The following is a 13731-nucleotide window of genomic DNA, read 5'->3' as shown; positions in this document are numbered from 1 at the left end:
TTGTAAAGAGTCGGACATGACTGAGAGCACACAGCAGCACACACTACTAGTGGGAGTGTAAATTGGTGCAGCAACTATAGAAAATAGTAAGGCTATCCCTTAGAGAACCAAAAATAAAGCTGCTATATGATTCAGCGATTCCACTCCTGGGCATATATTTGGAGAAAATTATCATTTGGAAACTCTGTTTCTATGGTGTTGCTTTTAAAAGCATCAAGATTAAAGCTATATATTTAAATTTAGTTATTAACTTGATGGGAAACTAAGGTCAAATTAAAGCAAATATTTTGTATCACCTACCATGACTTATATATCATTTGCAAAGTATAATTACTGAATTCATTCTGATTTTCTAAAACACTTTATTTTGTATTAAGGTAAACAAATTAAGCCAATTGACCACGTTGTGATAGTTTCAGGTTAACAGCGAAAGGATTCAGCCATACATATATGTGTATCCATTCTCCCTCAGATCCCTCTCTGTCTAGGCTGCCACATAACACTGAACAGAGTTCCATGTGCTTTACAGCAGTTCCTTGTTGGTCATCCATTTCAAATATAGAAGTGTGTAACGTGTTAATCCCAAACTCTCACATCCTTCTCCCCCTCACCCCCTTGCAACTGCAAGTTCATTCTCTAAGTCTGTGAGTCTCTTTCTGTTTTGTAGTAAGTTGATTTGTATAATATCTTTTTAGATCCCAGTGTCATACTGAGTGAAGCAAGTGAATATATTCTGTTTTATTTAGAACTTTCCTCAGTTATCTGTTCTATATGGGTTAACGTTCATATTTCTTCCTATTCCATTTCTTCCATTTTCAGGTCTGGTCTTGAACAGGTTGAGATAAAATTCTATTTTAAAAATAGCAAATTACATTATTATGATTAACATTTTGAAATATTAAAAAATTTAGTGTGATAATATAGTATGGAAATAATCCCAGAACATGAATGTCATAGATTTAATTACTTAAAGAGAGGTCTCCAGTTCCTGATTAATATTTCTTTTTTTATTTATCCCAAACAATGTTTAGGTCTAATGGCCATTCTTTGACATTTTGAAGCCTTCATTTATATATTTTTTATTAATCCATTCATTTATTTCTTAAGTGAGCTTTTGATTGATTCCTACTATATGCCATCGAATACTGTCTTTATTTCCTATTTCTATATAATGATCTTAAAGTAATAATTGGGAAGAAATAAAGGAGAATATCAACCTAAACTGCCTGTTTTTGAAGGGTTTTTGTCCAAACTTGTAGCATAAAGTCTTGCCTAAAGTACCAAATATAAAAGCATAATGACTTTGATTGAACATTGTTTTTTCATTTGGGAAAACATACACCTCCACTGTTTGCACATGTAGTTGTCCTATCCACTGAAACTAGTAGTAATTTCAGGAAATCGCCAAGCACTTAAAAAAAAAAACTCTCCATGTTGTTCACAAAAGTCTTGTATCACTGTAGTAGAGTTATGGCCTAAGGTATATATCTTTTTAGGAAGCCCAGGTGGCGCAGTGGTAAAGAATCCGCCTGACAATGCAGGAGACACAAGAGATGCAGGTTCAATCCCTGACTTGGGAAGATCCCCTGGGGTAGGAAATGGCAACCCACTCCTGTATTCTTCGGCTTACCTGGTGACTCAGCTGGTAAAGAATCTGCCTGCAATGCAGGAGACCTTGGTTCGATCCCTGGGTTGGGAGCATCCCCTGGAGAAAGGAAAGGCTACCCACTCCAGTATTCCAGCCTGGAGAATTCCATGGACTGTATTTAGTCCATGGGTCACAAAGAGTCGGACACAACCAAGCGACTTTCACTTCACTTCCACTTAATATATATATGTAATTGCAATGTTTTACTTACATTGGTGATCAAATGTAGGAATTTTAACTCTGAGCTATTGTCCCAATATTCCCTGTCTGATTTTACATTGTATCAGTGCTTTTTGAAGATGTGTTATCATTTCTGGTTCTTAAGGATTTACTGAATAGAATTGACTACAGTAGACGTGTGTGCATGCATGCTCAGTCACTTCAGTCGTGTCTGACCCTTTGCAACGCTGTGGACTGTAGCCCACCAGGCTCCTCTGTCCATGCAAGGAGCAATATTCTCCAAGCGAGAATATTGGAGTGGGCTGCCATGCCCGCCTCCAGGGGATCTTGCTAACACGGGGATGGAAATCGAGGTCTGCCTGCGTCTCCTGCCGGAGAAGGCAATGGCACCCCACTCCAGTACTCTTGATGGAAAATCCCATGGATGGAGGAGCCTGGTGGACTGCAGTCCATGGGGTTGCTGAGAGTTGGACAGGACTCAGTGACTTCACTTTCACTTTTCACTTTCATGCATTGGAGAAGGAAATGGCAACCCACTCCAGTGTTCTTGCCTGGAGAATCCCAGGGACGGAGGAGCCTGGTGAGCTGCCGTCTATGGGATCGCACAGGGTCGGACACGACTGAAGTGACTTAGCAGTAGTAGCAGCTGCATCTCCTGCATTGCAGGTGGATTCTTTACCCACTGAGCCACCTGGGAAGCCCTACAGTAGATGATAAGTGTGCAGAAACTCAAGAAAGAAATTGGACTAAATGTGAATACAGTTAAAAGGACAAGTTTAATTATCCTCTCAGGATACCAAGATCGGTTGAGATGAACATAATCAATTCTCGTTATATGAATCCTGAGAATATTGCGCATGTAGGCCAAACACGCAGAAACAGTCAGCTGTTGGTAAAACATAAGTGAAAGTACTTAAACGCTCATGTGCTCATTGTCTGCAGGAGAGCTGGAGGTGTTTCAGAAAGATGGAGAGCGAAAAATTCAGAGTCGGCAGCAACTTCCAGTGGGAACCACCTGGGGACCATTCGCTGGGAAGATGGACTTGAATAATAATTCCTTGGTATGTGGATGTTCTGAGATGGTTGACTCTTAATACTTTGTCATGGCACAGAAATTATCTCCACTTGCTTCCTGGTGAAAACACTTAAAGTAACAGTTTGCTTTTTCTTTTTCATGGACCGTAAAACTGGAATATTTTCCAAGTGGTTTGTCTCTGACAGTATTATATGCAGAATTTAGAAGGAAACAGGTTAATCACACTGAATGGTTATTTAGTAAGGTAATTTATAAGGTTGCTTTATCTTCATAGCCAGACTAATATTGTTCATATTTAATAATATATACAAATGCTTTTCTTCTTAAGATGACACAAATTGTCATACATTACAGGTTTACATGATGAACAAGAAATAAACAACCTTGATATTGCTTGGCAATTCTATTTGTACTTTTAAGAGTGAGGATGAGTGATCAGCATCATAATTTTTCTTGCTAACTTTTTTGTAAATATTCTGAGCTTAGAAAGTCTACCTCTGGGAAAAATTATATGAACGCTTGATTAGCTATCTTAAAAAGTTATGGAAAGATGGAGTATTTGATTACATTTAAACTTCATTTCTTAATTCAATATGTTAGTTTCCTATTGCAGCTCCAGCAAGTTACCACAAACTTTGTGGCTTAAAACAACCCAAGTTTGTAGTCTTGTAGTCTGAAATGAATCATAATCTGAAGTGAATCTAGTCTGAAATGAATCTCTCAGGGCTAAAATCAAAGTGTCTGCAGGACTTTTTTTGCTGGAGCTTCTAGAAGGTGGGGACAGATGTTTTCTTTGCTTTTCCATCTTCTAAAGGCTGTCCACAACCCGTGGCTCATGGCTCCCTTCCATCTTCACAACCAGCAACGGCTGACTGAGTCTTTTACATATCTTTATTCTGACTCTGACTCTTCTGTATCCCTTTGCACATTCAGGAATGCATGTGATTACACTGGGCCCACTTGAGTAATCCAGGATACTCTAGCAACTTTAACTCCATCTGCTTTAATTCCCTTTTGCCTTGTAAGGTAACTGGAGAAGGCAATGGCACCCCACTCCAGTACTCTTGATGGAAAATCCCATGGACGGAGGAGCCTGGTGGGCTGCAGTCCATGGGGTCACTAAGAGTCGGGCATGACTGAGAGACTTCACTTTCACTTTTCACTTTCATGCATTGGAGAAGGAAATGGCAAGCCACTCCAGTGTTCTTGCCTGGAGAATCCCAGGGACGAGGAGCCTGGTGGGCTGCCGTCTATGGGGTCTCACAGAGTTGGACACGACTGAAGCAACTTAGCAGCAGCAGCAGCAATAAGGTAACTTGCACAAAGTCCAGGAATCAGGATACCAGGACCTCTCCTATTATGCGTGATAATTCAAGTGACAAAACTTGGGGATAAAAATATTATATATATATGAAATGGAAGTTCCTCTCTCTAAATGCCATTTATGTAGGAAGAGTTTCATGCCAGCTAAATGACTCTATCTGTGTTGAGGTGGTGGGGGTGGGGGCGTAAGAACTCCCAGAGGGGTTTTAACAAGTGTACTTGACTCAGCAATGTTGCTTTCCTTTTTCAGTTGATTACATGAAAGAAATCACTTCTTCGGGTTATTACATGAAAGAAACTAATATGTGCAGATCTCTGCTTATTTCATGCCATGTGAATGAGAAAGAGGTTACTGATTTAACTAAAAGTAATGACTGGAATAAATAAGAAACATTTGTGTCATCCAACTTTTAAACAGCATAACAGATTCAAGAAGTGTGCTTTTTACTTTCTAAATCCTTGTGTTTATCCGCAAAAGGATAAAGTAGGAGACCTCACATGTATTTAAGAACCAAACAAGTTGACAGACCAGGCTAAATATTTAATAATCTGGAGCAGTGTACTGTGTGGTGGTCCAGTGTGCCTGCTGCAGAAGGGGTTTGAGAAGTGGCTCCACAAACACTGCTGACCTTCGTGGCTGAGTTGTATAGTGGACTGTTCTATTGATTCCTTTGATAGGGTGATACCAGCTATTATACTGCTTAATCAAGCAAAGGCAAGGGGAAGACTGTCTCAACATCAAAGGTTGAATTAAATCCTTTGCAAAACCCATTTTATCTGAGTGTTTCTATTGGTACTCTAGCATTGCTTTCAAAATGTTTTAGGCAATAAGATATTTATCTTATTTATCACTGTGTATCAGACACCAACATAAACTTTTGTCATTTGCCTGCTATTTCTTCAAAAGTGTAATGCCGCTTAGGTGTCAGCTATTGTTAATGTAAGAAACACATGTTTTCCTTTTTATTATGTCAGCATAATATCTCTATGAAGATGTTATTTTTAATTAATCTTTATATCATGATATATATGTGTTTGATGCTTTTTATACATCTTTAGCATATGCTAAATTATGATGTATGGAAAGTAAACCTATCTGTGGAAATTCAATTTTTCAATGAAATAATTTCCTGTTTTTTAGACATGATATAATTTTTTTCATATTTCTGTATCACTCTAAAGCTATCTGATGCCATACTTAATATCATTTAAGTAATTTGGTTATAAATGTGACATTGTAGTGTTCTTGGTACTATTTGAAGTGAATGGATACTGTGTAGTGTATCAAAAACCCAGTTGTGGTGAATAATTATTTAATAGAAAATAATCTTAATAACTTAGTTTTCTTCTTTTGTCTTAGATTGAAACATTTGATTCATGATATTTCCCTAAACTATAGAATTTTCCTCTATTTTAAAATGTAGCTGCTTTGCTAAAATATACTTTAAAAAAGTTTTTGTTTTTTTTTTCTTTTTTTTTTAATTAAATTTTAAAATCTTTAATTCTTACATGTGTTCCCAAACATGAAACCCCCTCCCACCTCCCTCCCCATAACATCTCTGTGGGTGATCCCCATGCACCAGCCCCAAGCATGCTGTATCCTGCGTCAGACATAGACTGGCGATTCAATTCTTACGTGATAGTATACATGATAGAATGCCATTCTCCCAAATCATCCCGCCCTCTCCCTCTCTCTCTGAGTCCAAAAGTCCGTTATACACAGCTGTGTCTTTTTTCCTGTCTTGCATACAGGGTCGTCGTTGCCATCTTTCTAAATTCCATATATATGTGTTAGTATACTGTATTGGTGTTTTTCTTTCTGGCTTACTTCACTCTGTATAATCGGCTCCAGTTTCATCCATCTCATCAGAACTGATTCAAATGAATTCTTTTTAACGGCTGAGTAATACTCCATTGTGTACATGTACCACAGCTTTCTTATCCATTCATCTGCTGATGGACATCTAGGTTGTTTCCATGTCCTGGCTATTATAAACAGTGCTGCGATGAACATTGGGGTACATGTGTCTCTTTCAATTCTGGTTTCCTCGGTGTGTATACCCAGCAGTGGGATTGCTGGGTCATAAGGTAGTTCTATTTGCAATTTTTTAAGGAATCTCCCCACTGTTCTCCATAGTGGCTGTACTAGTTTGCATTCCCACCAACAGTGTAGAAGGGTTCCCTTTTCTCCACACCCTCTCCAGCATTTATTGCTTGCAGATTTTTGGATCGCAGCCATTCTGATTGGTGTGAAGTGGTACCTCATTGTGGTTTTGATTTGCATTTCTCTGATAATGAGTGATGTTGAGCATCTTTTCATGTGTTTGTTAGCCATCCGTATGTCTTCTTTGGAGAAATGTCTATTTAGTTCTTTGGCCCATTTTTTGATTGGGTCGTTTATTTTTCTGGAATTGAGCTGCATAAGTTGCTTGTATATTTTTGAGATTAGTTGTTTGTCAGTTGCTTCATTTGCTATTATTTTCTCCCATTCAGAAGGCTGTCTTTTCACCTTGTGTATAGTTTCCTTTGTTGTGCAGAAGCTTTTAATTTTAATTAGATCCCATTTGTTTATTTTTGCTTTTATTTCCAGAATTCTGGGAGGTGGATCATAGAGGATCCTGCTGTGATTTATGTCTGAGAGTGTTTTGCCTATATTCTCCTCTAGGAGTTTTATAGTTTCTGGTCTTACATTTAGATCTTTAATCCATTTTGAGTTTATTTTTGTGTGCGGTGTTAGAAAGTGATCTAGTTTCATTCTTTTACAAGTGGTTGACCAGTTTTCCCAGCACCACTTGTTAAAGAGATTGTCTTTACTCCATTGTATATTCTTGCCTCCTTTGTCAAAGATAAGGTGTCCATATGTGTGTGGATTTATCTCTGGGCTTTCTATTTTGTTCCATTGATCTATATGTCTGTCTTTGTGCCAGTACCATACTGTTTTGATGCCTGTGGCTTTGTAGTAGAGCCTGAAGTCAGGCAAGTTGATTCCTCCAGTTCCATTCTTCTTTCTCAAGATTGCTTTGGCTATTCGAGGTTTTTTGTATTTCCATACAAATCTTGAAATTATTTGTTCTAGTTCTGTGAAAAATATGGCTGGTAGCTTGATAGGGATTGTGTTGAATTTGTAAATTGCTTTGGGTAGTATACTCATTTTCACTATATTGATTCTTCCAACCCATGAACATGGTATATTTCTCCATCTATTAGTGTCCTCTTTGATTTCTTTCATCAGTGTTTTATAGTTTTCTATATATAGGTCTTTAGTTTCTTTGGGTAGATATATTCCTAAGTATTTTATTCTTTTTGTTGCAATGGTGAATGGAATTGTTTCCTTAATTTCTTTTTCTACTTTCTCATTATTAGTGTATAGGAATGCAAGGGATTTCTGTGTGTTGATTTTATATCCTGCAACTTTACTATATTCATTGATGAGCTCTAGTAATTTTCTGGTGGAGTCTTTAGGGTTTTCCATGTAGAGGATCATGTCATCTGCAAACAGTGAGAGTTTTACTTCTTCTTTTCCAATTTGGATTCCTTTTATTTCTTTTTCTGCTCTGATTGCTGTGGCCAAAACTTCCAGAACTACGTTGAAGAGTAGCGGTGAAAGTGGACACCCTTGTCTTGTTCCTGACTTTAGGGGAAATGCTTTCAATTTTTCACCATTAAGGATAATGTTTGCTGTGGGTTTGTCATATATAGCTTTTATTATGTTGAGGTATGTTCCTTCTATTCCTGCTTTCTGGAGAGTTTTTATCATAAATGGATGTTGAATTTTGTCAAAGGCCTTCTCTGCATCTATTGAGATAATCATATGGTTTTTATTTTTCAATTTGTTAATGTGGTGAATTACATTGATTGATTTGCGGATATTGAAGAATCCTTGCATCCCTGGGATAAAGCCCACTTGGTCATGGTGTATGATCTTTTTAATATGTTGTTGGATTCTGATTGCTAGAATTTTGTTGAGGATTTTTGCATCTATGTTCATCAGTGATATTGGCCTGTAGTTTTCTTTTTTTGTGACATCTTTGTCAGGTTTTGGTATTAGGGTGATGGTGGCCTCATAGAATGAGTTTGGAAGTTTACCTTCCTCTGCAATTTTCTGGAAGAGTTTGAGTAGGATAGGTGTTAGCTCTTCTCGAAATTTTTGGTAGAATTCAGCTATGAAGCCGTCTGGACCTGGGCTTTTGTTTGCTGGAAGATTTCTGAAATAAATGCTAAAGAAACAAAAGAGACCATAGCAAAAATCAACAAGGCCAAAAGCTGGTTCTTTGAAAGGATAAATAAAATTGACAAACCACTAGCCAGACTCATCAAGAAGCAAAGAGAGAAAAATCAAATCAATAAAATTAGAAATGAAAATGGAGAGATCACAACAGACAACACAGAAATACAAAAGATCATAAGAGACTACTATCAGCAGTTGTATGCCAATAAAATGGACAATGTGGAAGAAATGGACAAATTCTTAGAAAAGTACAATTTTCCAAAACTGAACCAGGAAGAAATAGAAAATCTTAACAGACCCATCACCAGCACGGAAATTGAAACTGTAATCAGAAAAAAAGTTTTTTTTGATAATAATATTTTCTTCCTAGAATTTACTTTTGATTTTATGTCATTAAATACTACTAGTAGTACTCTTGGCACTACTGTTACTTCTATAGAATAACTGTCTAATTTGCACTGTGTATGTATTCTTTTCTAGACACTATATGGAGGATTAGAAATGTGTCAGCTCCTTTACTCCTCAAAACAAACTTGTGAATTTGGTCCTATTTAAAATCTTATTTATAGATAAGAAAATTAAGGCTCAGGCTTTTTTATTCCAGAATCTGTGTTTTTAAATACCAGATCACACTCCTTCCCAACAGCATCTGTAACATGATCTGAGTATGATAAAATTATTAGGAATTTCTTTACATGAATTCTAAATTTACTAAAAGCTTTGGGAGAAATATGCAATGATTACAAGTAAGTTCTTTTTTCTTACTTCAGGCAAAATAGTTGTTATAATACTTCATAACTATCATGACTGAAGAATTAGGCATTAATTCAAAGAGTTCCACAATTTTATTACCTCTTTATAATTTTGACAGTCATTTAATATAGGTTTTATATCATGAAGATAAATTTTCTTCATAATACAATATATAATCTATTAACCCTACCTTACCCTACCTTACCCAACCTGAAATCAAATTTGGAATTAGCGCACTCTTTTAAATTGCTTATTCACCAACCAGTGTTATGTTACTCTGTTCAGGCTCATGGTGTTGTCTCAAGAGACCCAGTAAACTAATTAATCCAACACAGTAATTAATTGAGTCACCATGCCAGATGTCAAATCCTTTTTATATCTTTCAAGTTCCCATCTTGAAGTGCATTAGCAATATGCCACCTTCTGCAGGAAGCCTTTGCAGAGCAGGCATTTGGATATATATATATAGAACATTACCAGAAATATAGGCTATATGGAAACATCAAAAGAATTGATTTGACAAAATGTTCTTCTTAGAATCATATAAAACAATGAACATAGAAATAAATAAGATTTTGTTCACACCTCATTATCTTACTAGATAGTTTATGCTTAATAGCAGAATATAGTTAATATTTTCAATGGGCCAGTTAGGGTCAAAGTGCTTTATAAGTTTTATATCTCATTTAATTCTTACATGAGCATATGAGAAGATAATATCCTTTTTTTTTTCCTCCTTTGTTTCACAGGAGGAAATTGCTACTTTGGGAAGCTGAATGACTAGACCAAGGTTAACTCAATCTGAGTTGAGACCCCCATGCTGCAATCTAATACTGTCTTTAGAAATTTTATCTATAAGGACAATATTACTGCCTAGCTTGTCAGGGTTTTGTAAAGATTAAATGAGGTAGCATACCTGAATTATTAAGAAATACTGAATATTATTACTACTCAGTCATCTGTAAAAATGGGTCCATTAAAATCTTTCAAGTTTAAAACTGGAAAGACACACCAAATTAAATAAGTCAAATTATAGACTTTTGGCATTTGGGGATTTTACATGCCTAAATTTGACTGTTTTCCAAGGGACACTGTTTTAGTCCAGGGTCTCCAGCAAAACAGAATAGGGTGTGTGATGTGTGTGTATTTATATATTTTATAAGGAATTGTCTCACACGGTCATGGAGTCGGCTTGATGAAAATCTGCGGTGTGAGTCAGCAGGCTGGAGACCCAGCAGAGCTGATGGTATAGATGAAGTTTGTTATTTGGGGAGGCCGGTCCTTTTTTCCTATTCAGACTTTCTTCTGATTGGGTGAGGCCCACCCACATTATGGAGGGCAATCTGTTTTATTCCGAGTACTCTGATTCAAATGTCAGTCTCAACAAAAACACCATCCAAGCTGATACACAAAATTAACCATCACAGTGTCCAAAGGTCTGTGGTATATTGTAAGGTTTCGTTTTTCAGGTACAGTCTTCCAGTCCTGTATGAATTGTTAACCAGTAAGGGAGCCTAGCTTTCTTTCCAACATCCTACTTCTGTGTCAAGAAATAATTTACATTAAGTGCTATCATAGTGACCCAAATTTCATGTTTTTGAAAGTCTTACAATTTTATTCATTGAAAATAGCAAAGGACTATTGACAAGGAAGGAATTTTAAAAATCAGTTTAAATTGTGATCAATATCTGTTTTGGAGGTGTTTTAGAATTTATGTATTTATATGTTGTGCCTTTGAAGTTCTCTCATTTTCTCCTGAAGACATAGATCTTTGTATATGCTAAATCTCTGCTCTGCTACCCCTGGTGAAGTGCTTATAATTATCAGACAACACCGATTATTTGGAAGGTTGGTGTCTACAATATTAGTGACATTTGCTCTCGTTCCCTCTTTTGAGTGAATCAGCTTTCAGTAGGTAACTAGTCTTATTCAACCAACTTCCTGCTGGAATCATGCAACATGTATACTTAATTAAACAGAACGTAAATAGAAAGTCCCAGGTTACCTACTACATAATAGTAAACTTATCACAATCTGTTAAAGTCAGCAAATGAAATTTGACATAGAAATGTCATTTTATTGATGTCATTCAATCAGAAGGGAGCCTTGTTTTATTTTACCATGTAGTTGTGATACTGAATTTTACAAACAGAAAGTGTACATATAAAGGGTACTATAGGTAAAATTTTATTGATTTAATAATAAAATAATGTGCACATTAAATTCCATCTTAATTTTAAGGTAGTTGTTATCATAGATATGTGGTTGAGGAAAGAATTAAAGGTTCCTGATCTACATCATAGGGAAATATTAGAATTATTAGATATCTCCATTGTGCCCTTCTAGCTCTAAATCTTCCAGTACTAGTCTCTGAGCCCATTCATTGCAAGTCTTCAAGCTTCATGTTGTGCACACCCTACAGGGACTATATCTCTACCCATAGGTCTCTACCTATAGTGTCAAAGGCTGCCTGGTGGAAACATCTCTGATTTTCTATTTGAGGACATTTTTTCCAGCCTCAGGAGCAAACTTACTGGAAACCAGTCAAGCTGTGACATGCTGGAAAATTAATGTTTCCAAAAGTAATCCTTAACCAATGAGGGACAGAAGTTGGTGGATACCTACCCTCCCTGCTTCCTTGCCTCTCCATTACGATATGAAAAGTGTTTTACAAGATCTCTTAGAGTTTGCCAGTGAAACTGAGCTCCAGCCAGTTTTATAACACATCATTTATGGGCTTCCTTTTCCTTCCTGCTTACTTCTCCACACCTCTACTGAACGGTTCTGAGGTCACCTCTGAATAAACTACTTGCACTTGAATCAGTCTGAAGGTAACCTTCTGGGAAAGCCATGCCAAGAGAGCTTCTAAGATATAATAATGAAATAAATTGGAATGTAATATCTAAATTATTGCTGAGATTCTAGACAGTATAGATTTTTAAAAATCATAATTATTCAATTCTAGATCACTGCCTCTGGCAAATAATAGATATTCAACAAATGCTCTTTAAGATAAAAATATGATCTAATTGAATTTCCTCACCATGAGCCATCTGACTGACCCCACCCACCCCCTCCCAGCTTCACCCTCTCAGTGATATAATTTATAATGTTGCTGAGGCATGACTTTTTGTTGGGTCTTATATTTCTTTCCATTGATGTTGACATTGTGAATAATATCCTCTTTTTGATATTCATTCTAATCTGGGCTCAGGACTCCCATACTTTTCTACTTCTCATATCGCTCTGGGTCTTGGCTCTTTTAAATTTAACTATGTTTCCCAAAACACTATGGCCTTTCTTCTCTTCTCCCTCTGTTCCCATTGCCTCAGGGAGCTTATCCACTCTCAAAGCTTCAGCTACTAATTTACAAATGACATTTAAATTAAAAAATCTCTAACCTTGGCTTTTTACCCTTTCTCTAATAGCACGTTTCAACTGTTTTACAAGGCTTTCCCACTGACTTCCTCCAACTCAACAGTCGTAAAGAGAGTTTATTATTGTTCCCACCTACTGTCTCTGTGCCCTTTTCCCTGCCTTCCAAATTTTGGCCACTTTGGAAGCTAAATCTCCGCCTCCCCTTTGCTGCCTCTGCAGGCAGTCCATCCTATGCGTTATTCCACGGCACCCTCCTTCCATTTCTGCCTCTCCCCTCTCACATCTCATAGGTCCATTTACATACATAGTCATATGTGTACGTGCACGCACATGTAGGCACAAACACACACATACCTTTCCTTTATTGCCTATAACTAACAGCTTTGTTTTTGTCAGCCATTCAGAGCCAAACATCTTCAAGGTCTCTGCTTTTCACATCCAGGAAGCAAGTACCAACACTCCTGCCTTCTCCACGTCTACTCCCTTCTTTCTGTTCCCTACGACCACTGCTGTTGGTGAAGCCTCCATCATTTCTTCCTTGATTATCACAGTATTCTTCTAACTATTCTTTCTGCCTTCCTCCCTGTCTTCTTTTTCTTTACCCAAATCACAGTGTGTCCTTATAGCAAAACTTGTTACTTGTGTGCCTGAAATCATTCAAGGGTGCAAGAGAAGCCAAACTCTGGAGAAAGGGCTTCCATGATATCACCTGCTCAGCTCTTACCTCGTTTCCGCTCTCAGTGTAGCTTTCAGTCAACCTCAGCTACCCACAGTGTGAATATACTCTTTTTCTCATGTCTCTGTGCATTTGGCCGTGCTGTTTTATCATCCACAAAGCCCTGTGCTCCCCCTTCCTGCCCTTCTTTATCATACTAGCTCCATTTCTCACTTCAAGACTCAGCCCCAGGTTACCCCAAAGTGGACCTTCTCTAAAGCCTCCAGTCTGGAACAGATATCAACTCCTCAGATATTTCTATGATCTTTAGGCTTCCTAGGATTAGAACCTTTACTGCATAATTCTGAATATCTCTTTACTTGTCTATCTCACCCATACACTGCTGCTGCTGCTAAGTCACTTCAGTCGTGTCTGACTCTGTGCAATGCTATGGACTGTAGCCTGCCAGGTGCCTCTGTCCATGGGATTCTTCAGGCAAGAATAATGGAGTGGATTGCCATGCCCTCCTC

The 13731-nt window shown here is 37.4% G+C and overlaps 1 protein-coding gene across 1 annotated transcript in view; it reads left to right on the top strand.

The window, feature by feature from the left end:
• Nucleotides 1-13731, top strand: part of ZFPM2 (zinc finger protein, FOG family member 2) — a 397773-nt gene that overhangs the window by 140688 nt on the left and 243354 nt on the right. Inside the window, exon 2 of the mRNA XM_068983740.1 lies at nt 2771-2889. Within this exon, the coding sequence (XP_068839841.1) occupies nt 2866-2889 (24 nt within the window). The 5' untranslated portion in view covers nt 2771-2865. The remainder of the gene's footprint in view (nt 1-2770; nt 2890-13731) is intronic.

Source organism: Capricornis sumatraensis, chromosome 11, assembly GCF_032405125.1.
Source record: "Capricornis sumatraensis isolate serow.1 chromosome 11, serow.2, whole genome shotgun sequence".
NCBI classification, from domain to species: domain Eukaryota; kingdom Metazoa; phylum Chordata; class Mammalia; order Artiodactyla; family Bovidae; genus Capricornis; species Capricornis sumatraensis.
The sequence above is the reverse complement of the archived record's forward strand: the minus strand, read 5'-3'. Positions and strand labels throughout refer to the sequence as shown.